General features: G+C 55.1%; 1 protein-coding gene across 9 annotated transcripts in view; it reads left to right on the forward strand.

The window, feature by feature from the left end:
• Positions 1-25175, forward strand: part of DIP2A (disco interacting protein 2 homolog A) — a 96538-nt gene continuing 71363 nt past the window's right edge. For all 9 annotated transcript variants that reach the window (XR_004289153.1, XM_032358012.1, XM_032358019.1 and 6 more), the window contains exons 1-2: positions 1-369; positions 23160-23231. Coding sequence is in view for 8 of the 9 variants with exons in the window: in XM_032358012.1 (XP_032213903.1) it covers positions 279-369; positions 23160-23231 (163 nt within the window). In the remaining variant the exon portion in view is untranslated. The remainder of the gene's footprint in view (positions 370-23159; positions 23232-25175) is intronic.

A 25175-nucleotide genomic window follows, 5' to 3' on the forward strand; every position in this document is an offset into this window, starting at 1 on the left:
GCACTCCGTGGCAGGGCCCGCCGGGAGGTCGGGCGCGCGGGCTGGCGTTCCCGCGCTCGCGCTCGTGCTCGCGCCCGCGCTCGTGCTCGCGCCCGCGCCGGTGCGGAGCCGCTCGGGCCGCGCCCCTACCCCGCCGCCTCAGCTCCCCGCGCGGCAGATGCGGGTCGCCGGGCCGCGGGGAGCGAGGTAGCCTCCGCCCGCGCCGCCGCCCGGCACTGGCCCGGCCCTTCCCGGGCGTGTCCGGCCTGGTCGTCCGCGGGGCGCGGCCGGAGCGGGCCATGGCCGACCGCGGGTGTCCGCTGGAGGCGGTGCCGCTGCCCGCCGAGGTGCGGGAGAGCCTGGCCGAGCTGGAGCTGGAGCTGTCGGAAGGTGAGCGGCCCGGACCCCGGACCCCGGACCCCGGGACCCCAGGACCCCGGGACCCCAGCCCGGCCCTGCCCGCGGGACCCCGTCCTCACCCCGGAGCCGGCGAGTTGGGCCCAGCCCGGCCCGGCCCTGACCCCGGACCCCCCCCCCCCCCCCCCCCCCCCCCCCCCCCCGACCCTTGCTTGGCCCTGACCCCAGGCCCCCGCCCAGTCCTCACTGCGGATCCCTGACCCCCGACCGGGACCCCTGACCGGGACCCCGGACCCCGACCGGGGACGCCCGCCCTCACGCCGGGCCCCAGCGCGCACACACACCTTCCCCACCCGTCCCCCTCGGCCCTGGCCCCGGGACCCCAGATCCCACCCGGCGGGGACCCTGGGACTTCAGACCCGGCACGGTTCCCCCTCCGGCCCTCCCCCTGGGACCCCTGCCTGGCCCTCACCCGGAGATCTGGACCCCACCACCCCCTTCCGCGCCAACCTTTGGGTTCCAGGCGGGTCACCGGGCCCTGCGTGTGGTCGCGAGCGCGTGAGTGGGACTAGAAGGGCCGTGCAGGTCGGAGCCGCGGCACGTTGCTCCCAGCTTCGGAGGTGGGTCAGGGCTTCCCGAGGGGCCGGCCCAGGCCCTGGGAGCTGCCTGCAGCCTGGCTGTCCGTGTGCCGCGTGCTGGACCAGCACCTGCGTGTCCGCCCCGTTCAGGCCCGAAGATCACATGCAGAGCCCTGGGCACTTCGCACGGGCTTGTTGCCCCGTTTCTGGAACATTTACAACGTTCGGGGAAAGCTCGGCGAGTGCTGGTCTGTTGGAAAGAGGCTGCAGTAAGGGCGCGTCAGAGGTTGGTGGCCGCAGCCTCCAGACGACCCTCCCCGAGACCTGGGTCCTGAGGTTGTGTTTGGAGGCGTTGCCCCCGGTGTTCAGGGCAGCCGGTGGCCCTGGAGGAAACATGTCTCCATGGTTAACTCCTTGTTGGAGCCTAAAGAGCATTTTCAGTTTCCAGCGTCCGAGTCCTCAGAGCCCAGCTGTCCTTCAGGTTTCGGGTTGGGGCAGAGAATTTCTGAAAGGGCCGTCCCGGTGTGTGCCCCTCGGACTCCGGCATCGAATCCCCACGAAGCTCGGAGTGGAGGGCGCGGTTGTCCCTGTCCCCGTCCGAGGGTGCGGCACCCGCTTGCAGCCCCTCTGAGCCGGGCGCTGGGCGTTTTCGGGTTCTGCCCTGTGGCACGTGTCCGTGAAGCAAGCGCGTAGGCCGTGGTGGCTGGGAGAAGGCTCTGGAGAGGCCTGCGGGGCTCCCGTGAGGACCGTTGCGGCCGGAGGTGCGCACCTTTGCTCCCGGCCACGCGGCCACCTGCCCATCAGGCTGCGACGTCTCAGGAGTTTTTGCAGATGGCTCCGACCCCTCCGCGGCCTTCCCTGTGCCCTCAGCGCTCCTCGTCTTGCGGTTGCACGTTGGAGGCTTTCCAGGAGCGGACAGGAGAGCGGGTCCTTTAAGACTTGGTGACCGGTCGGTGGGAACAGGTACTGGGTGAGAGACGCGCTTCGTTGCCCGCGGCTGCGCTGTCCCCTTGGTGGCGTGTGCGCGGGCTGTAGAGCCGAGTGAGGCTGTCAGGCTGCGGCGGGGAGCAGCGGGAAAGCCAGCTCGGGCGAGAAGGCCGTGAGCAGAGCCTTGGGAAGGGAGGACAGAGTGCCCTGTGCCAGGAGGCCGGAGCCTGGCCTGCGTCCCAGCTTCTAGACTCGCCTGACACCTTTCTTTTGGCCCAGATAGGTCAGTGATGATTCAGGCACAGCCGCACTTGGCCCTGTTCCCCGGGGGTCCCCACACCTCTGACGCCGGCTTTGTCCGTTTGCGCGGGGCCTGTGTGGATGCCGGCCGGCCTCCCGGTGGACTCGGAGACGGTTTGCGGCCGCGACCCTGTCTTGGGCCGGCCCTCGGCGTCTTCATGCATCTTCGCGGCAGCTGGTACGTGCCCCGGAACTTCGCCGGAGGACGGCGGCTCTGAACTTGGGTTTGGCCGGCTGTCCGAGGAGGGGCGCAGCGGCTGTGCGGACGTCCGTGGTTCTTGTGGGGGTTCCGTCGGTCGAGAGAGTACGGGAACGGGCCTCGAACCTCGGGAGGTGTTTTATGGACGTGGTTCAAGGAAGGTTTCGCTAAGGGAGCAGGTCCTGAAGCCGCCCACGGGAGGCCTGTCATCCTTTCTGTGTTTCGATCGAGTAGAAGTCGTCAGCGCGGCCTTTGTCCGGTGCCTCCCGTCCCCCCCACCGTGTGTGCGGGAGACAGACTAATAATTCAGGGTAAAGGGGTGTCCGTTAGGGGGACTTCTCCGAAGGAGACGTGCGTCGAATGTAGGGTCGGCACGGCGAGGCGGCTGAGGGGGCCGAGGACGGTGACAGACCAAGTGCTGCCCGCTGGAGACGGGTAGTGGTAGGGGCCTGGGTAATCGGAAAACCCCCACGGCTTCCCTTGCCCTGCACACTGGTCGGGACTGGCTGGGAGTGTGGCCCTGCCTTTGCTCACGACTCACGTGTGGTCCCACGGGATCGTCATCATTGACTGCTGTCATTGGGGTCAGCCCTTGGGGGGCTTCTGGTCTCAGAATACACTGATTTTTTTCCTCGAGGGCAGGTTTGTTGGCTTTATGTTAGGAGCTCCCCAGAGGGAGATAATGCACAGCTCTGGTCTTGCCCCCCAACTTTCCCGGCTGTTTCATCCTTCTTAGGAAGAAGAGGGTAAAGGTGGGATGTCCCGCTCTTCCTAGACAGCCGCGGCCCCCACCGCGAACACGCGTGGACTCGTCGGCCTGGGAGAGTGTCTGTGGGTGAAAATGAGATTATCAGACTTTAGAAAACAATTCCCAAACACTGGTCGGTACCTATTGCAGTGTCCAGTTACCTTCCGGATGGCTCACAGCTCGTGTTGGTACGGCGCACCCCGTCGGGGCTTTAAAACCCGGATGTTGGTGTCGGGTTCGTGCTTTGTCTGAGGCGCCTGCAGTGGCTCAGAAAGGAACTGGGTGCGCAGTCGGCGACCGTTGTCCCGCTCCTGTGCCTTTGTCCCTCCTGTGGGCAGTAGGACTGTTGACAAGCTCTACCTTTAGTCTGTTTCTTGTTTTCCTGCATTTTGTTAGTGCAGGGCCTCAGCCTGGAGGCGGGCGAGCAGGAAGGGGAAAGGCTCTGTGGGTGCAGAGGAAGGGGCTTCTGCACAAAGCTTTCTTCCTGGTTCCACGTCCTTAATGTCTGTGACTTGTGATGGAATTCTTAGTTTTCAGAATGGTGACCTGACGTTGCTTTTACCTCAGTGGACACTGGCTGTGCCTCCTGCATATTTTGTGTTATGTTAGAGTTCTCGGGTCTACAAATTCTTCCCATCCATCAAAGCCCAGCCCAAATCCCTTCTTATTTTGAGCTTTTCCTGATCATCTCTGACGTGGCCGCTTTCCTGGAGGTGTCATCACACGTGTTCTCACCTGTGGGATTCTTGGCACTCTTTGTTTTTTTGTAGTTGTTATGTGTATATATTCGTGCATCCCGTAATTGTTGAGTGCCCACTGGGTACTAGCTAATGTTTCAGCTGTCAGCGGCCAGGCTAGCTCCACTGATGAGCTTTGCACACTGTTTTTTTTAACAAGTAATGCGGGTACAGGGGCCGAGAAGTGAAATAGTTCAAAGGAAATGTGGGCTAGAGTGAGTGAGTGTGAGTGAGCGTGAGTGTGTGTGATCCCCCCACCAGGTGCTTTCTAGGGTCCATTTTCTGGGTTTCCTTCCAGAAGTAATCTGCCAGTGTGCGTCCTCTGGGGGTCCCTGAGACCTTTTTTTCCTGGGTGCCTGCGAAGGAGGTCTGTGTTCGCAGGGATGCTGAGAGGTCATCTCCGTTCTCTGGGTTTACCCTGGTGGTAGAAAGCAACGCTGGCGGCCTCGTCAAGGCCAGGACCCTGGCGGTGCAGCGCCCCCCGCCCCCGGTCAGCAGCAGAGATAGGGGCCACTTCCACTTACAAGTGTCCTTCCTCGATGAAACGGTAAAACTTAATTTTCCCAAGTCTCAACCCTTGAAAACCCGTCTTTCTAGTAGTCCAGGTGAGGAGATGGGAAGCGCCTCGCAGAGCCGCGGGGCCTGCTGGGAGGGACAGGCCTCCTGTGCCTTGACTGTCATGGCAGGATCCGTGTTTACTCGAGAAATGGGCGCTGGACAGACTGCAGGTGCCAGACGGGTATGTGGCGGACGAGAACAAGTGTCAGTTTATGGCCAATGACCGTGCTCGTGCTTTTGAACAAAAACTAAGATTTTATAAAACTTACCGGCACACGAGCAGGACAGCCTCTCATTACTTAAACTTTTTTGATGAGATCAGCGGCAATATTACAGTCAGTTTTTGATATTATGTAATGGAACGTGTCAGCGTTAGGAAGATCAGTGTATCATGCTGCAAATTTGTGCGCAGGAGACAAGATCTTTCAAAATACAGAGCATCGGGCTGTGACCCAACAGGGCGACAACTCACTGGTGCGGTTTTAGGCTCCGCGTTGCTCCCAGCCTGTGAGAAAGCGCCGCTGCCTTGTTTGGGGGGCGTGGTGCGGAGGGCGGCCCGCCGCGGTCTGGAAGGGCTGCCCGAACACTCCGCCCTCTTCCACGGCTGTCGCCGGTTCGCCTGTCGGCGACACAGAGCCACGCGTTGGAAGAGGCGGGTCGCGGAAGCAGAGGGGACCCGACTGTTTGCTGCGAAGCCCGGGAGGAGGACCACACCTCTCCTCACTGAATGTTTTTGGCTCTGGAAGTCTCTCATTTTTTTAAATTAAAATATATTTATGTTGACATGGTTTATTATAAACAAATTTGAGTGAATTAAACATTTAAAAATTTCACCGTTTTAATTCCTAATACGGTAAATGTTGATCGATAAAAACAGACACAAACAAAAGCTCTTCTGATTTCTGCGAGTGTGAAGGGGTCCTGCGTCCAGAACCTTTGAAAAGTTCTAGTCCGTGCAACTCTAGTAACAGCGTTTAAGGAAATGCCCAGATGTCACTGTATATTTCTTTATACTTTATGGAACAGATTTTTCAGCTGTTGTCGGCATAACAGGATTTCTCTTTATATTTGTAAAGACAATCAGATGCTTCTGAAAGTTATACTTACTAAATGCTTACGTGTCCCACTTTACATGATTCGGGAATATTCCTTTTGGAATTTTTTGTAGTGAATCATTCTAGCACAGTCTCCTTATAAAATTTTTTTTCTTTACAGAATTTTGATATATTTTTAAGAGAGTGTCAGTACTGTGATTTCAGTTTTAATACCCTAAAACTTTCCACATACCGTCCGTTGCCAACGATTCTGTACCGTTGAATTCCTGCCTTTGTTTAAACGTCACTTTCTCTCTGAGGTTCCGCCTTCCTCTGGGAAACACCCCCTTCTCCGGTGAGGCGCGTTTGCCCCGTGTCCCCGTCGTGCTAACAGTGTCCCTCCTGCACGGTTTACTGCGTGGTTGCATTGGTTTGCGAGCTCTGCGACTTTGTAGGGAACAGGAAGTTTGATCTCATCTTTATGTCCTCAGCACCTAGCATATATTAGGCATTCTAATAAATGTTTAATTAATAAAAGTAAAAACTACACATGGTGCTTATTTTCAGTTTTTTAAACCTTTTATTATTTTTTATTTTAAGTAATCTTCGTGGCCACTGTGGGGCTCGGATGCATGGCGCCGAGATCCAGACTCGCACCCTCCACGGCCTGAGCCATCCAGGCACCCTGTTTGCAGTTGCACATCCAGAATCACTGTGCCTGGCTGAGCCCTTAGCTTTCTCGGTGACCGTCTTCCAGATTCAGTGAAGCTGTTCATCAGCAGGCAGACCTGCGTCTCAGGGTGCCACTGCCCTGGATTTGGTGCAGTTGCTCAGACTACCAGGAAGAAAGTACCGGCGAGTCCTCACTGGTGTGTGGCTCAAGTCTCAAGTGCCATCTGGAAGGGTCTGGCGGGCCCTGAGGTGGCCATGACGCCCCCATGGCCTCAGCTCTGGGCTGTGGGTCCACGCCACCCGCACGCTGAGGCCACGCTTCTGTTGCAGGAATACAAAGGCAGGCAGGAGCCCGGGAGCCTGTGGCTCCTGCCGGGGCCTTTGGCGCGAGGACCCATGCAGCCTGAAGCTTGCTGAGAGCCGAGTCGAGTCTTAGACTGTTTCCGCGCAGCCTGCCTCCTCCCTCTGCCGCTGCGAGGGGTCCCCTGGGTCGTGCCGCGCCCCACCCTCTGGCTCGCTCCCCGTCCCCCTCACAGGCCTGTCTCCCCGAGGTCGCTTGCGTGTGTGTTCCGTCTTAGCATTGCTTCTCAGGGCTCCTGAACTGCCGTGGGGCTCCCTGGTTTCGACCCGGGTGGAAAGGCTGACGTTCCTGGGGTTGTGGCTTAAGTGTCTCCCCCGACAGTGTGCGCTTGGAGACCGGACTTGCGCACAGTTGTTGGTCCGTGCGTATCGAGTTGAATTATTCCCTCTCTCAGGACCCGCTTGCCTGTGGCTGGCTGTGGTTTAGGTGTCCACAGTGACGCTTCCTGAGAGCTGGGGCCAAGCCCACCTTGCCCTCTCTGTGTCCCCGTCACCGGAGCGCTGGCGTGTCTTCCACGTCCAGGGACTTCTGTCCGTCCAGGCTCTGCTGAAAAGAGAGGCAACAGCTGGAACTGGGGGAGGCGGTTTTAGACCAGTGCTCAGGACCCCTGGGCAGGTGACTTCGCGTGACGGGACGGAGCATCCCAGCCGGGTGGGTGGGCTGAGCGCGGTGACTCAGGTGCTGAGAAGGGGCGGGCGGTAGGAGGCGGCCGGAGCCTGGGCCGGGTCTGCTGGCTCCACCAGCGCCTGCTTGAGGGGTCGTGAAGGACCACGGGACCGTGTGCTCCATCGGCGTGTGTCCGTGAAGACTCCCTGGCTGCGTGCCAAGAGCGGCTTGCGGGGAGGCGAGCGTGAACGGGGCTCAGGGCACCCGGGGCAGGCACTGCTGGGAGAGGAGTGATAGTGCCGGGGTGCGACCGCCGGGGGACAGCACGGAGCCGGGGTGCGACCGCCGGGGGACAGCACGGAGCCGGGGTGCGACCGCCGGGGGACAGCACGGAGCCGGGGTGCGACCGCCGGGGGACAGCACGGAGCCGGGGTGCGACCGCCGGGGGACAGCACGGAGCCGGGGTGCGACCGCCGGGGGACAGCACGGAGCCGGGGTGCGACCGCCGGGGGACAGCACGGAGCCGGGGTGCGACCGCCGGGGGACAGCACGGAGCCGGGGTGCGACCGCCGGGGGACAGCACGGAGCCGGGGTGCGACCGCCGGGGGACAGCACGGAGCCGGGGTGCGACCGCCGGGGGACAGCACGGAGCCGGGGTGCGACCGCCGGGGGACAGCACGGAGCCGGGGTGCGACCGCCGGGGGACAGCACGGAGCCGGGGTGCGACCGCCGGGGGACAGCACGGAGCCGGGGTGCGACCGCCGGGGGACAGCACGGAGCGGGGGTGCGACCGCCGGGGGACAGCACGGAGCCGGGGTGCGACCGCCGGGGGACAGCACGGAGCCGGGGTGCGACCGCCGGGGGACAGCACGGAGCCGGGGTGCGACCGCCGGGGGACAGCACGGAGCCGGGGTGCGACCGCCGGGGGACAGCACGGAGCCGGGGTGCGACCGCCGGGGGACAGCACGGAGCCGGGGTGCGACCGCCGGGGGACAGCACGGAGCCGGGGTGCGACCGCCGGGGGACAGCACGGAGCCCGGGTGCGACCGCCGGGGGACAGCACGGAGCCGGGGTGCGACCGCCGGGGGACAGCACGGAGCCGGGGTGCGACCGCCGGGGGACAGCACGGAGCCGGGGTGCGACCGCCGGGGGACAGCACGGAGCCGGGGTGCGACCGCCGGGGGACAGCACGGAGCCGGGGTGCGACCGCCGGGGGACAGCACGGAGCCCGGGTGCGACCGCCGGGGGACAGCACGGAGCCGGGGTGCGACCGCCGGGGGACAGCACGGAGCCGGGGTGCGACCGCCGGGGGACAGCACGGAGCCGGGGTGCGACCGCCGGGCTCGGCTGGAGCTGCCGCCCGCGCGCACAGGACGGCACGGGGAAGAGGAGGGTGCTGGGAGGGAGGGAAACGCAGTTGCTCGGCTGTTCCAGGAAGGAGCGGCCTACCACGGCCGCTGCGATGGTGGGGACCCCAGCTACTTGGCCTGATTGTGTTGCTGTCTGGGGTGACTGCGGACTGCACCCACGACTGGACAGGATGTGGTTATTGAATGCTTCGTCCAGATAACAGCTTCCGTGAATATCACGGATTTGCTATCCTGATGCTTAAAACACCTTCCCCGTCAGTTTAACAGGCGTCTGTGCCTAACCTGATTCCTGAGCACTAGTTGCAGGCTAGCTCGGAGATCGCCAGCGACGCTCGCAGCCCGCCGCCCGTGTGCGACCCCTGGCACTGCCGCCTTCTCCCCAGGACCGGCTGCAAGGGGCACCTCCAGAGAACGGTGTCCTGCCTCTGTGTCCCGCACTCCGCAGCCCTGAGGACCTCGAGGACAGGGGTGTGGCCGTCCTGCAGAGCTGCTGGCTGGGTCTGCAGGGGGACCCTTTCGGGGCCGGCTGGCTGTGCCTCAGTTTCTCCCGGGGCACTCACGGGCAGTCTTGGGGGGCACCCCCAGGGCAGGCCTTCAGCTGAGGCGTGGGTTGTGTGGGGGTCCGAGTCACACACTGTCCGGAGCCTCTGTGGGCCGTTCAGTCCCCTCTCTTGGAGACAGTTCATCTGACCGCGTGGGGTAGGTGTACACCTCGGACTTTGAAGTCTGCAAAGAGGCTTGACGGGGTGCCCTGGTCTGCTAGAATGAAGAGTCTGTGCCTGGCCACACATCCCCATGGAAGCAAGAGCGGGGGAGGGGAGTGGCGTCACCCCTGCGCCCCGTGACCAGCACCCACTCCTCACACCACGAACCCCCAGTGAACGGTCGTCCTTGTGGTGCTGCCACACGCCCGTCTCTCTCCGTCAGGGTCCAGGCTGACTGTCCTGCTCTTCTAGTTGAAAAGTACAGAAGAGTTGTAATTTTTGAAAACACATTTTTATTCATTTTTTCATGTGTTCTTTTACCTGATGTGATAATGCAACATTTATTTAAATTTAAGGGTGTCTGGGTGGCTTAGTCCACTGAGTGTCAGCCTTCGGCTCGGGTCATGATCCTGGAGTCCCAGGATCGAGCCCCGCATGGCATCGAGCCCCACATGGGACTCCTGGCTCAGCTGGGAGCCTGCTTCTCTCTCTGCCTGCTGCTCCCCTGCTGGGGCTCTCTCCTCTCTCTCTCTCTCTGACAAGTAAATAAAATATAAATAAATAAATAAATAAAATGAATTCATACAACGTGGTTGGTCGCTGTACTGTGACGTAGCTGAAGAGAGGGTTGTGTTATTTTATCCTGCTCCGCTCGTAGATCTTTTACAACTAATTTTTAAAAGATTTTATTATTTATTAATTTGACAGAGAGAAAGAGAGATAGAGAGGGAACACAAGCAGGGGAATCAGGAGAGGGAGAAGCAGGCTCGCCGCGGAGCAGGGAGCCCCATGCAGGGCTCGATCCCAGGACCCTGGGATCATGACCTGAGCCGGAGGCAGAGGCTTAACGACTGAGCCGCCCAGGCGTCCCTCAGAACTAATCTTTGCTGTAGCATTTTGTTGGCAGTAAGCGTGCTTCTGAGTGCGACTGCAGTCTTCATGGATCAGTCTTCATAGACAAGATTGTCTAACCTTTCTGATGCTGTGCTTATGCATCACAAAGAGTAGGACATTACATACTGCACGGCAAAGAAGAACCTGTAATCAGTGAAAGACACCACACCTGAAAACAGTTGCCTCTGTCCTTTACTGATCAAGACTCACTTGGACGGACGCCCCCAGACGCCCTCGTCCTCCTGCACACAGGAGATGAATGGCTTCTGTGTTTGAGATGTCCTGGATCCTTGGGACGGCCCCTCAGGTGGTCCCTGGGCCAGTAATCGTGCAGGGTTTCCTTCCAGACTTGGGCTTTGTGTCGCTCAGCTCGAAGGGACCAGTGGAAGTCCTGTCCTATCCGTTTACACTGACTTGATGCCTCGAGAGTCTCGTAGTAGAAATAGCAGAGAAAGATCTTTTGTTTCCCTTCAGATTTCAGAACTTTTTCTCTAGGATCTTTGATAAAAGACCTTTAAATTGAGTATCTGAAATGGGAAAGGACACGTTCATGCTGTCGAAGCAGGTGAGTAACTCAGAAGCACGTGTCGTGTCGTGTAGTGTCGTGGAGAGTTCCTGCTGAACTCCGGGCCCTGCTGGCTTGTCTCTGAGGCTGGGGGCCGTGGAAGAGCCCTTTTCAGGAAACACTAAAATCAGGATAATTTAGAGATAAAGGGTATAGAAATGAGATAATCTGGCCTCTTTATTTGGTAATTTTGGCATCATGGGCTCAATTGTATCCTCCAAATTCGTATGTTGAAGACGAGTTCATATGTGAAGACTTAATGTGGAATTTAACTTAGCAAATTCGTAGAACGTCCTTCAAGGTGGGGATGCAGGTTAAATGAAGTTGTGGGTGGGCTCTGATCCGACAGGACCTGCGTCTTCCCTAGACCAAGAGGTGGCGGGAGCGCGCGCGCAGATAGGCCGTGTGAGGACAAACAAGAAGGTGGCTGTGTGCGAGCCCAGGAGAGCCTCAGGGGGACCCAAAGCTGCTGACGGGGGTCAAGTACGTTTCTGTTGTTGAAGCCACCCAGTCTGTGGTCCTCTGTTAGGGCGGCTTGAGCAGACGAAGACTCTGTGTCACCCTGTCGCTCAGCAGCATTCAGCAGACTGGGGGCTGTGGCCTAGCGAGGGCTGAAAGACCCACCGACGGTGGCCGTTTCGTAGGTGTGTGCGGGCCCCCCACGGGGAGCCTCTGTTGGTTCGGGCGGGCCCGGCTGATGGAATAGAGTTTCTTCCCGTTGGTGTGAGAGCACGGGTGAGGAGGGCGTCCTGGGAGGGCGGGGGAACAGGCTAGACAAAGGGAGACAAGCCAAGGCCGAGTACCCGAGGGTCTCCAGACAGGGCTCCCCAGGCCACACGGGCAGACAGGGCTTTTTGGGAGAGGCGGGGGCCGGTTTACAGCAGGGTTCATGCATCCTAGTGGGGAGCTGGGACTGGGCCCTCTGGAGCCTAGACCAGTGTGGAGAGAAACTCAGGTGCCTCCTGCGGCCGGATGGGTGTTGTGGACGGGTGAGGTGAGCAGGGCCGAGACGGGCGCCTGTCCTCTCTAGAGCGGCGCAGTAGAAGCTTCTGTGCTGGTGGAGATGGGTTGTGCTGGGGCTGCCACGGCCACTAGTGTACCACGGCAGCCGCCAGTCACGTGTGTGGGCGTGGGAACCGAGTAGCCCATTTAACTGATTTTTAATTAATTAAAATGTAAATCTAAAATTTAAAATTTTAGGGGTCCCTGGAGGGGCTGGGGGGCTCAGTTGGTTAAGCATTTGTCTCTGGCTCAGGTGATGATCTCCGGGTCCTGGGATGGAGTCTGGGGTCAGGCTCCCTGCCACGTAGGGAGCCTGCTTCTCCCACTCCCTCTGCTGCTCCCCCTGCTTGTGCGTCCTCCCTGTGTCAAATAAATAAAATAAAGTAAAAATCTTTAAAACTTTAAATTTTAAAATACTCCCATAAAATTAGGAATAGAATAAAGATCTGTCCATCTACACTCCTATTAACATTACAGTTGGTAAGGAAAAGACAAAAGTCTTTGTAAACTGCGAGTTTGCTTCCACAGGCAAGTCCCCGAGAGTCAGTGAAGTGTCAGAGCCAGTGAGGGGCCGCACCAGTGCCGGGTGCAGGACCGTCCTGGGGGACTGGGAACGCGCCTTCACACCCGGAAGAGGGGATGGGACAGTCCGTCGGGAGAAGCCCTGCCCTTTCACAACAGCAGCAAAATCACACGGTACCCAGGAATGTCCGCCGAAGATGTGGCAGCTCTCCTTCAGAAATCCACAGACGATCGCTGGGGACCTTCGGCCGACCGGAAACAGGAGAGTGAGGCCGTGGTGCCCCGAGGTGGGGTGGAGAAGGACCCTCGGTATTTCATGCGTGCGTGTGGACCGCAGACTTGTTTGTCCGTTCTGACCCTGGGACTTGTACAAGGCTACGCTGCCGAGAAGAGTTGAGACATTATTCAGGTGGGAAGAAAAGAACAAGGCTAAGGCTCACTCCCTGCGAGGTAACCACGATTAATTTTAAAACTCTGGCAATAGGTAAATAAATGAACGTGGTGTGCTGCGTTACTTGGGAGGGCACACAGTGGCCACGGCGGTAGACGAGGGTCACTAGAGCAGTGGTGGGCTCTGCCCTGCAGAGGGTCTTAAGAGATCCTGCGAGAGCAGCAGCGGCTTACGTGGCCCGCGTGGATGGCGCCGGGAAGCCAGGGCGGCTCCCGAGGAGGGGTGGCCCGTGGTCTGGCGGGGGCAGTGCTTGCAGGGCCGGTTTCTTACCTGCGTGCACATTTGTGTGATACAACTTGTCAGCCAAGAGCTGTACCTTGTGTAAAGCTCCTCTTGATCCGCAGAGAGTGCGGAGGGAGAGCGACAAGCAGACCGCGCCAGGCCCAGAGCCCCACGGAGGGCTCAGTCGCACGACTTCCGGGTCAGGCCCCGGGCGGAAATCAGGCGTCGGCTGCCCAACCGGCTGAGCCACCCAGGCGCCCGGCCGGGAGCTGTGTGCCCAGGAAGAATCGGACTGTCCTCTGTGGCTCTGCTGTCAGTCTCCTCGTGTGGCCTGAGTGGGTGTCGGGGTCTGACTCGGATTAGACAGGGAAATGTAGATGAGCTGACCGGTCAGGAGGCTACGCTTGGGTTGGGCACTGCGACGGTGCTGAGTGTGGTCCGCAGCTTCTCGATGTACGGTAGGTTGAGAGACTCATGGTACGCACCCGAGTACCTACCACCTGATTTTTCAAAACATGAAGATTTTGTTAGATCAGCTTCAGATCTTTGCAGAGAACCATTGCAGAGAGAGTGGGAGCCGCACTCCGGTTCTGTCCCCGTCCCCCGGCCTCCCTCCTGAGATTGGCGTTGGCGCATTGTGCTGCGTTTCCATATATCCTTAAACAGCATATTGCGCTGTTCTCATGCTTTAAGACTTTTCATCAGTCACCAGTATGAGTCCTTCTGAAACTTGCTTTTCATCCCAAATTATGTTTTTAGAATTATGGTAATGGTGGTGTTAATATACGTTCTAACTAACTGCTTTGGGGCAGTCTTACATGATTACACTGTGGTGTATTAATTTTTTCCCTTGAGTGTCTACTTTTTAAATTAGTAAACCATTTTTAGAGCAGTTTGAGGTTCAGAACCCAGTGGCGTGGCAAGCGCAGCGTCCCTGTGCCCCGCCGCGGCCGGTCCCCACCATCACGGCCCACGTCTGTTCTCTCAGTGAGCTGCGAGCTCCCGTCACTCATGACACTGAGAGGACACGTCGCCCGTGCCGCCTCGGCTGCCTCGTGGCGGGGTGTGTGCTGCGGGTTCGGACGTGCGTTTAGTGACATTCGTCCACCGTTTCCCATGCGGTCCCGAGTGTCCTATTTGAAAGAAACGGAGGGCGACCCCTCTGCAGCTGGCAGCGGCCTCGCCCCATTGTCCACGTGGAGGAGGGTCCCCCGGGGAGGCCCTGAGACCTCCGCCCAGGAACGCACAGAGGCCCGCAGGGGAGGAGCTCCGGCCGTGAGGAACGGAGAGCGCCTGCGGCCCGGCCAGGCTCACACGGTGGCTGCTGGCGGGCAGCGTGGGGTCGCAGTGGGCTCAGTTTAGGAGGACGTGGAGCTGGGGCAGGTCCGGGCGGGTTTGGGAGGGGTCTCGCCGCCAGCGAGGTCCAGCCTCCGCTCCTGTTGTTCGGCAGGTCCGTGTGCTGCTCGACCGTGAGCCTACAAAAGTGGTCATTCCGTCCCTCTGCGGCCACGTTGTGAGGGGACATCTGGCATCGCTGGCCCTCCCCAGAGCGACTCAAGGAAGTACGTGTCTTCCTGAGAGCTCAGCGGCTCTAGAGACGTGGTTTTTACCGGTCTCTCGTCGTAGTGCGTTTCCTGGTGGTCCCCCCAGAACCGTGTTGTAGTCGGGACCTGTGAACGGGACCGTTTGGGGAGAAAAGCTCTTTGTAGATGGGACTGAGGATCTTGAGTGAGTGACCCGACGGTTCGGGTGGGACTTACGTGCCGGCAGCGGTGTGGTCAGGGGAGGGGGCGGAGGGACAGTGGACGCGCAGACCGAGCGGAGCAGCAGGGGCACCGGGGCCCACACTGGAGTGATGTGGCCCCGACCGGGGAAGCCGAAGAGTCCAGGAGTGGGTTCTCCCCGAGAGTCCCCGGAGGCCGTGCGGCCGTTTTTCTCTCTGTGGCTCAGGGAAACTGACTTGAGACTTCCGGCCCCAGCGCTATGACGGGTACCTTCGCCTCGTTTTCAGCCACGAATTGGTCGTGGCAGCTGCAGGACACGAAGCCGCTCACCTCAGGCCTGCGGCGCACTTAGAGACGATGTTTTCTTCGCTCTTTTTGTTCCGTGTGGCCTCTTTGTGGACGATCCTGGAGGCCTGAAACAGGTTTGTTGTTTTCCTTTATGGTCAGTAATTTTTGTTTCCTTCTTTCCCTACCTCAGGGCCACGGAGACGTTCTTTTATGTTATTTTTTAAGAGCTTTATTGATCTTTCACATTGAGACGCGTAATCCACCTGGGGTTGACTTCTGTGGGAAGAAGTCATTTCGCTGCTGTTCTGTGTGGCTGCTCCGCCGACGGGCGTATTTGTGCGAAAGGCGCCTCTTCCTACTGCTCCGCCGTCTCCTTGTCTGCCTCGGGGTCGTACTGCGCTCAGTACCGCAGCCTCGCGGGACGTGTCTGTGTCTGGTCAAGTCTGTCTTTTTTATTCCGAGTTTCATTTGCTGATCTCGGCCCTTTGCGTATTTCTCCACGTACACTTTAGCATCAGCTTGCCTATTTCTACACACACACACCTGCAGGAGTTCTGATCCGAGTTCCTCGGGCTCTGGGTCCAGCCGGACAGCAATGGCATCGTTACGGTACTGAGTGGGCAGATCCATGAACGTGCTGGATCACTTCATTCTTTAGGTCTTTTAAACCCTACCCTAGTGCTTTTAGTTTATGTACTTCTGAGACAGAGAGGAAGTGAGCAGGAGCCTGCTGAGCGAGTGGAGCCCACATGGGGCTCGATCCCACGACCCTGGGACGGGGACCGGAGCCAAGTCAGACGCGTCGCCAGCCGAGCCCCCAGGCGACCTGCTTTTTCAGTTTCTGTTTAGAGGTCATGTATATACGTCTTTCATTAAATTTATTCCTCGATTTGAAATATAGTATTTTTCAGGTATAGAATTTACTTTTCTGTTTTTTTTAAATCACAGTACTGCTTTTTAATTCCTTGAACACGTTGATCATGGTTATTTTCAAGTTCCATTATGTGGCCACCCGGTCTGTACCTCCCTATTCTCTGTTAGTCTCCGTGGGTTGTAGTCACAGCTTCCTTTTGCCTATAGGCCAGATGCTGTAGGTGTAGCAATGATTTGCGACTCTAGATGTTTCTGTGTTTCTCCATAAAGGGTTTACTTTGGCTCCTGGCAGGTGGATGGACTCGGGAGCGTCTTTAATGTGCACATCCTAACAGTGGGACATCAAACTATATGAAGCAAAATCAAGTAGAATTGCAAAGAAAAACAGGTGAATCCACTATTATAGTTGGAGACTTCGATACCCTCTCTCAGAAAAGGACCCAGCAGGCAGAACATCAGTGAGGACACAGTTGAATTCAACAGCATCATCTGTCCACTGTGTGTAATGGATATCTGCAGACTCTTTTGTCCAACAACAGGAGATTATACATTCTTCTCAAGTCCGCATGAAGCATTCACCAGGAGAGACTACATTCTGGGCCATAAAACACATCTTCATGAATTTAAAAGAATAGAAATAATACAGTGTCTGCTCTCAGACCACAACAGAATTGAACTAAAAATCAATAGCAGAGAAATCAAAATATGTAGAGATTAAACAGCATACTTCTAAATAACATGGGTCCAAAGAGAAATTCTGAAATATTTTGAACTAAATGAAAATAAAAACACAACTTACCTAAATTTGTGGGATGCAGCAAAAGCAATACTTAAAGGGAAACTTATAGCATTAAGAAGAAAGATCAAGGGCGCCTGGGTGGCTCAATGGGTTAAGCCGCTGCCTTCGGCTCGGGTCATGATCTCAGGGTCCTGGGATCGAGCCCTGCATCGGGCTCTCTGCTCAGCAGGGAGCCTGCTTCCTTCTCTCTCTCTCTCTCTCTCTCTGCCTGCCTCTCAGTGTACTTGTAATTTCTCTCTGTCAAATAAATAAATAAAATCTTTAAAAAAAAAAAAGAAGAAAGATCAAAAGTCAGTAACTGGGTGGACATTGAGGGCATTATGCTAAGTGAAGTAAGTTATGCAGAGAAAGCCAAATACCATGTGATCTCACTTACATGTGGAATCTAACAAAACAAAACAGCTCAGATACAGAGGACTGACTCGTGGTATTTGAAAGTTGCTGGGAGAGTAGATCTTAAAAGTTCTCATCACAAGGAAAAAAAATGTAGCTTTGTGATGAGGGCTGACTATATTTAATTGTGCTCATTTCACAGTACGTGCAAATATCGAATCATGTTGCATACCTGAAGCTAATATAATGTTATGTGCAAATTATATTTCAGTTTAAAAGATCAATAACCTAAGATTCTTCCCTGGGAAATTACAAAAACAAGAGCAAATTAAATAAAAAGTAAATAGAATAAAAGAAATAATAAGAATTAGAGCAGAAATCAATGAAACTGACTGGTTCTTTGGAAGTCAATAAAATCGACAGATCTTTAGTCAGGCTAATTAAGAAAAAACGAGAGGGGGGCGCCTAGGTGACTTAGTCAGTTAAGCATCTGCCTTTGATTCAGGTCATGATCCCAGCGTCCTGGGATCGAGCCCCACATCGGGCTCCTTGCTTGGCAGGAAGCCTGCTTCTCCCTCACCCCCTCTCCCTGCTTGTGTTCCCTCTCTCGCTGTGTCTCTCTGTCCCATAAATAAATAAAATCTTAAACAGAAAAGAAAAGAAAAACCCACAACTGACATCATGCTTGACGGGGGGAACATAAAGCTTCCCTACGAGAAGAGATCAAGGCAAGGATGACCCTCACCGTTCATTGTCAGCGTTGCGGTGGGAGTTCCAGCTGATCCTGAAAGACGAGAAAAGGAAATAAAAGGCATATAGATTGGGAAGGAAGAAATAAAACTCTTTGTTTACACACAGCATGGTTGTCTATGTAGAAAATCCCAAAGAATTAACAAGCCCTCCTCCTCCTCACCAAAACGAATACACGGTTATAGCAAGGTCGCATGACTCAAGGTTAATATGCAAAAATCAATCACGTGGCACTGTACAAGTGGAACTTGAAATTAAAAACACAATACCATTTACATTAGCACCCCCCAAATTAAATACTTAGGTATAAATCAAACAAACTATGTTGAAGATCTCTGTGAGGGAAGCTACAAAATACTGATGAAAGAAATCAAAGAACTAAATAAGTGGAGAGGTATTCTGTGTTCATGGATAGGGAGACAATATTGTCAAGATGTCAGTTCTTCCCAGGTTGATCCATAGATGCAACACAGTCCCAATCAAAATATCAGCAAGATATTTTGTGCATATTGACAAACTAGTACTGAAGTTTTACAGGGATAGGCAAAAGGCCCAGAATAGCAAAACAGTCGTGAAGGAAATGAACAGAGTTAGAAGACAGACACTCTGATTTCAGGACTTCCAATAAAGCTGTAGTAATCAAGATAGCAGAACAGATAGATCAATGGAGCCGAACAGAGAAGCCAGAAATAGACCCACATAAATAGAGCCAATTAATCTTTGACAGAAGAGCAGTAGAAAAAAGATGGTCTTTCCAACAAATGGTGCTGGAACAACTGGACGTCCACGTGCAACAAAATGAACCTAGGTATGGACCCCTACCAAAAAGTTAACTCAGAATGGATCTCATCCCTAAAGTGAAAATGTAGAACTCTAAAACTGGACGATCAATAGAAGATAACTTAGAAAACCTAGGTGACCTTATGTGTGGTGATAACTTTTAGATACAGCACCAAAGCCACAATCCATGACATAAATAATTGATAAGAAACACTCTATTAAAACTAAAAACTTCTGCTCTGCAAAAGACAATGTTAAGAGTAAGAGAAGACAAGCCATTTACCTGGGGGAAATATTTACAAAAAACCATGTCTGATAAAAGACCATTACCCAAAATATACAAAGAACTCTTAAAACTCAACAGTAAGGAAACAACCTGGTGGAGAAATGGCCCGAGGACCTTAACAGACGCCTCGCCCGAGCAGACATACAGATGACAAGTCAGCATAGGAAAGATGCTCCACGTCACAGGTCATCAGGGAAATGAAAATAAAAAGGATCATGACACTGCTGCACACCTACGAGAGTGGCCACAATCCAGAACAGGACAGCGGCAAGTGCTGGCGAGGACGGGAGCCCCCGGAGCGCTCGGTCCCCGTCACGGCTGCTGGAAAAGACGGTGGTGCCGCCATCTTGGGAGGCACTTTGGTGGTTTCTCCCAAGACGAAACCTGCTCTTCCCATCTGACCCGGCGATCACATTCTTTGGTATTTCCCCAAAGGAGTTAAACACATGTGTGCACACAAAAGCCCGCACACAGTTGCTTACAGAAAATTTGGAAGCAACCAGGATGTAGGTGAGTAGATAAGTAAGCTGGTCCATCCAGTCAATGGAATGTTCTCTAACACTGCCCAGAAGCGAGCTGTCAAGCCAGGAAAGACATGGAAGAAACGGAAATGCATTAAGTGAAGTCAGTGGGGAAAGGTTATCGTGTGATTACAGCTCCATGACATTCTTGGAAACTATGGAGACAGAAGAAGGATCAGTGGCTGCCAGGGATTGGGGGGTGAGGGAGGGAGGAAGAGGCAGAGCACAGAGGACTTTCAGAGCAACGAAGATACCCTGTGTGATGTCACAACGATGGGTGTGTTTTCATACATTTGTCCAAACTCACAGAATGTACGACACCAAGGGTGAGCCCTAACCAGACTGTAGACTTTGGGTAAATGCTGTGAACCCATACAGTTCACCACCAGTCTAGGGGAGGGTGTTCATAATGGGGGAGGCCGTGCGTGTGTTAGGGTAGAGGGTATATGGGAATTCTCTGTACCTTGCCCTCAGTTTTGCTGTGAACCTGAAACTACTCTAAAATATACATCTGTAAAGCTTTAATTAAATAAATTAAAAGGTAGAGGGGAAAAAAGTCCCAATTTTCTGGAAAATAAATCTGCAGACCCAGATGGTTTCACTGGCAGGTTTTATCACTTAAAAAAGAAATAACACCAACTTTATATAGTCTCTTCCATATATTTTTAACTTTTTATTTTGAAATAATTTTTGTCTCTTAAGTTGCAGAAATAGTACATAGAATTCATTCAGTTTCTTTCAATAACATCTTATATAACCAGAGTACATTATCAAACTATTTCCCACATATTCTTAATTACAGTTACTGTGCTAAAAATGTAAACAATTCGGAAGCGTGTGAAGGAAAAATATCTGTTACACCCACCTCAAGCTAAATAAACAAATTGCTATTGATGATTCGTTGGGCGCCTTCCAGGCATTTCTTGCACACACAGAATGTACACACTTACATGCATGCGTACTTCTGTTTATTTGTTGTTCCCAGAATTAAATCATTCTTTATAGTTTTTTTTTTAAATCATTCTCTATAGTTTTCAACTTGCTGCTTTTACCCAGTAGTGCATCATGAATCTGTGTAAGTGATTTACCCAGTAGCGTGTCATGAATCTGTGTAAGTGATACTCATCCCTACCTTCCAAATACCAGGGTATTTTTTCAGGAGTAACGACAGAAGTAATAAAAGTTGTTACTTTTACAAGTAACAACAGCGTATCATCAGTATTCTGTAGTAATGATGTGTGAACAGCACGTTTTCTTCCTTTTTTTTTTTTTTTTTTGATGAAGAAGCAATGAGAGGTTGTCTCCCATTGTTTGCTGTTACATATAATGGGCTCTGCCTGTCCACGGTGCTGTGGCCTTCAGGAGTCACCGAATGCTTTGAGAATAGGAACCCCGTGTCTCGTTGGGACTTGGAGATAACTGTTGCGATTTCGCATTTGTAGCCCTAAATAGTTTGGTCAGCCGCGCTGGAGGTCAGCCGGAGCCACATAGCATCGCCCTACCCGGAGGGCTGGTCGGAACAGCCAGCAGCTCCCAGACCACCGGAGAAGGAGGGGCCCTGGCATCTTCCCAGCCCCCTCAGGGTGCTCAGCCAGGGGCGAGCTTTGTCCTGACGGAGATTCCCTCGGTGGTCAGTGGTCGGGTCAGGGCAACTCCAAGTTTGTGTGCCTCTGCTGTTTGCCTCTTGGCTGTTTACCGAACTTGGGTTCAGAAAATCTGGATTTGAGTCCCTTTCCTACTAGCTTACTCGTTTTGTGTCTGCATTCTCTTGGAATTCCGCCTTGCGCTCTGCGTGGGGAGAAGTTTGCATTGGGTGGCGCGTTGGGTTGTGTCTGAGTGGGAGATGGGAAATATGGTAACTGGTTACGCATGGAAGCGTGTCTCTTGGCTACGTTCTGCCAGTTCAGTGAGAAGACACGAGACCGCTTTTGCGATATCAGAGGCGTGAAGCAGGGAGTTAACGTTTCATTTCTGAACATTCCCTGGCACCTTTGCGTGGAAATGCTCGTTTGAAATGGGAACCAAGCAAGGGTCCGTTCCCGGGAAATGAGTACTTACTTTTAAGTACCCGGAAAACCAGTGCTCTGCTTTGAAATAGGGATTTATCAGTTCTTGTGTTATGTAACAATACTTAGTTTTCATTTCGATTTGTCTCAATTATATATTTTCATATATTTCAGAAGAAGCGTAATTTGTTAGCTTTAAAAAATACATGTGCTTTAAAGTTGTTCGCAAGTTAAACCCTTAGAAGCTATATTCCACAGTCCTCTGGGGGCCCAGGTTGGGGTCTCTGGTGCAGTGAGTGGGCAGGGCAAGGACAGTGCACCCCAAGGCCCCAGGCCGGTAGCAGCCGGTCGGTGACCCCTGCCCCATGGACTGGCTGAGGTTAGCAGTGGAGGCTTAGCAGAAAAAATCAGAGTGGGATGCGCAGTACCCTGCCATGCAGGTCAGGCACAGATACATGCACACAAAGCGCCGTACATTCTGCAGAACAAATTCAGATTAAAAGACCAGGTGCCTGGGGGGCTCAGTGGGTTAAAGCCTCTGCCTCTGGCTCGGGTCATGATCTCAGGGTCCTGGGATCAAGCCCCGCATCGGGCTCTCTGCTCAGCAGGGAGCCTGCTTCCTCCTCTCTCTGTGCCTGCCTCTCTGCCTACTTGTGATCTCTGTCTGTCAAATAAATAAATAAAATCTGAAAAAAAATAAAAAAACAACAATAAAAGGCTGGTTTGCTGTGGGGGAGGGGAATCCCGTGGGAACGGAGCGGAAAGCAGAGTGCAGGGTAGGTGAGAGCCACCGGAGCGGCTGGGCGGGGAGGGCGGCGGGAGGAGCCGTGGTTAACGCAGGGCAGACCCCCCCGGGAGCCTGGACCCGAGCAGCCGCCTGCCTGTTGGGAGGGCAGGACCTGGTGCTCCCTGACCTCAGACTTCTTTTGTGGGGTGCTGTGGGAGTGTCTCCCCAGAGACCTCCAGCGAGTCCTCACTGGGCTGGGAGGCCTGTCGGCACAGCAGATCCTGCAGTCGGGAGCGTGGACAGGCCGTGCGTGGTGAGGCCCCGGGGACGGCGGCCCGGCCCTGGGCTCGTGCGGGGGGCCAGGGCGGGGACGGGAGGAGAGCTTTCTGCTGGCCACGGTTGCCCACGCAGGCCGCCAGTGGAGATTGTCGTACGTATTTCCGGGCCACGGAAAGTCGCTGAGACAGGACAGGTTCCTGTGGCGCGCCAGGTTCTCGCTAGGAAGCAGCTGTGCTCGGAGCCCGAGGCGCGTTTCCGTGAAGACACGCGTCCCGTCTGGCCGCTCTGCCCGGCTTCGTCCGCTCTTCCCCCGTGTGACACGCGTCCGCGCGGCAGGCCCTGTTCCCGCTCCGGCCCAGCCTCACGCCGGGTGTGCTCGGCCGCACGGGGCTCCCTGCGGCGTCTCGGCGGAGGCCGGCTCCGCTCCGTTCTGGGCCGTGGCCTCCGAGTGCTTCTCTTTCTTTGTTTTTCACTTCAAAAATGTTTATTTTTAAAATTTTTATTGATTTTTTTTTAGAATCTGCATTTCTGGCAAGCCCTTAGGGGATGATGATCACAATTTTCAAAAACCAAAGTAGTATTTACGCACAGTAGGACGCGCCCTCCCTGGTGTGCAGGGCTCGGGTTTCGAGGGGCGCGTGCAGCCACGAGCCACCACCCGAGCAGGACGGCTCCTTGCGGCCGACGACCCGCCTTCCCTGCTGGCCTCAGCCCGCCCTCACCCCATCTCTCGGCAGCCGCCATCCGCTCTGTCCGTCGGTTTTGTCCCTTCCAGGATGTCAGGACGTGGAGTGACTCGGTACGGAGCCCTTTGAGCCGCCTGCTTTGACGTCGCAGTGTTCAGGCAGCTCTGTCCGGGCCGAAGGCGTCCGTCGCTCCGCGTGTTCCGTCGTGCGGGTGCCTCAGCGGTGTTGGTGCTTCCGGTTCCTCCGTCAGGAGCTGTCTTTTCCTTCCAGGACGTGGGCACTTTGGAGGAAAAATAATCATCTTTTCTGCTGTCGTTTTAGGTGACATCACTCAGAAAGGCTATGAGAAGAAACGGGCAAAGCTGCTGGCGCGCTACATCCCGCTTCTTCAAGGTAAAGTCACTCGCTCGCCTGTTTTCTAACAGTCCGTTTTCTCACTGAACTTGACCTCAATACGGATTCGAGTGTCACGTTGGTATGTTTCATAGTTTATCGAGGAGGACTGGGCAGCGTATCTAATAGTAAGTAACACCGCCCACAGGCTATAGTTTACAGCTTGGGTTTGGTATGGATCTCATTTCAAGTAGGATTTATTATATTTTTATGATGATAGAACATGATTCTTGTGATTGTGGTAAGGAACGTTCCGTTACTTAGGTTCAGAATAGATGCCGTAACGGTGTCAGTTCTTCCTACCTTAAACTGATCTGCAGAGCTAACACACTTGTCATTTCTTTTTTTTTTTTAAAGATTTTTATTTATTTATTTGACAGACAGAGATCCCAAGTAGACTGAGAGGCAGGCAGAGAGAGAGGAGGAAGCAGGCTCCCCGCTGAGCAGAGAGCCCGATGCGGGACTCGATCCCAGGACCCTGAGATCATGACCTGAGCCGAAGGCAGCGGCTTAACCCACTGAGCCACCCAGGCGCCCCACACTTGTCATTTCAACAGGTTTTTTGGTGTTTTTTTTGGGTGGAATTTAACAAGCTAATTCTAAAATTTACGTAAGTTTAAAGGGCCAAGGGATCCAAAGTGTGCTCCAAAAGGAGGAATGAGGTGGGAAGATTGTCCCGACCAGGATAAGAAGGATTGCGATCGCGCTGCTGTCGTGAAGACGACCTGGTCTGGAACCAGGGCAGGCAGCGGAGCAGGAGCGGGACCAGGAGCCCAGACACAGACTCACACGCGTGTGCGTGAGGCCGTGGCCTGTGGGGGGCAGCGTTACAGGGCATGGTGCCGCCACAGCTCCCTGTCCTCATAGGCTGGACACAGCAATCAGTGTCCGGCATAGGAGGGCCAGTAGAAAAGGCGAAAGCTACAGCCCCTTAGAGGGTCATACGGGAAGATGGTCACCATTGCACGACATGGCGAAATGGGCAGGACATCACAGGTCTCTGGAGGGGCTGAGAGGGGCCTGAGGGAGGGGGTGGTGGCTGTGGTGAAGTGATCCATGTCATGGTACCCACAGTCACCGTAAGGACCGTAAGGGCACGTCACACAGTAACGGAATTGAAAAAGAACTAGTGTGCGGAACATATAAGGCAGCCCTGTCCTGTTTATTACCTTTGGCGATCATGGAAATGTTCGGCGACCCCTGGCTGTGGACAGCTGCCGAGTACTTGAAACACGGCTGGTGTAACTGGGACACTAGATTTTTCATTTCTTTGGAATCAGTTGAACCTTAAATAGCCGGAAAGTCCCCCAACATACTTTTTACAAAGCTCAGGAGGAAGCTGGGCTGAGCCTTGCACCGCTGTTTCCTGAGTGGCAGGCCTCCTAGCCGGCAGCAAAGAAGGAGGGTTAACCTCAGTGGGTATCAGAGGAACGTGGGTGAGAGCCCGCACGGCTTGTTGGAGGGGGCTCGAGCCGAGGGGTGGGGACAGCTGGCGAAGCTGAAGGGGGCATTGGTGACCAGCCGCCAGCTGCTCTGGACGACCCCTGGGCCGCTCACACTTGTCCACTCTCTGCGCAGCAACGTGGTCGGGCCCCTGCGGCGCCGGGAGCGCAGACGTCCCCCAGCAGAGTCCCGGGGGAGAGCTTGAAGACCCACACGCGTCGGCAGAGATGGCTCTCGGAAACGTGACGGGGAGCGAAAGCCACTCACAGGGGAGCACAGGCACTGCAGCTTAGGAAAGCCGACCTGCCCCGTCCAGGAACCCTTGCGTAGCTGGGGAAGAGAGACAAGGCCGTGGTTTTCCCGGAAGTCAGCGTGCCGTGTGCCCGCGGAGTGAGGCGGGGGCGCAGGGGGCCCGGAGGCGCTGGAGTCTCCCCTTACCACTGCCGAAGTCCCATTGGGTTTTTTCCCGTGTAACGACTTATAAACGGGACACGTGGTTTC

This window comes from Mustela erminea, chromosome 1 (assembly GCF_009829155.1).
Source record: "Mustela erminea isolate mMusErm1 chromosome 1, mMusErm1.Pri, whole genome shotgun sequence".
NCBI lineage: Eukaryota > Metazoa > Chordata > Mammalia > Carnivora > Mustelidae > Mustela > Mustela erminea.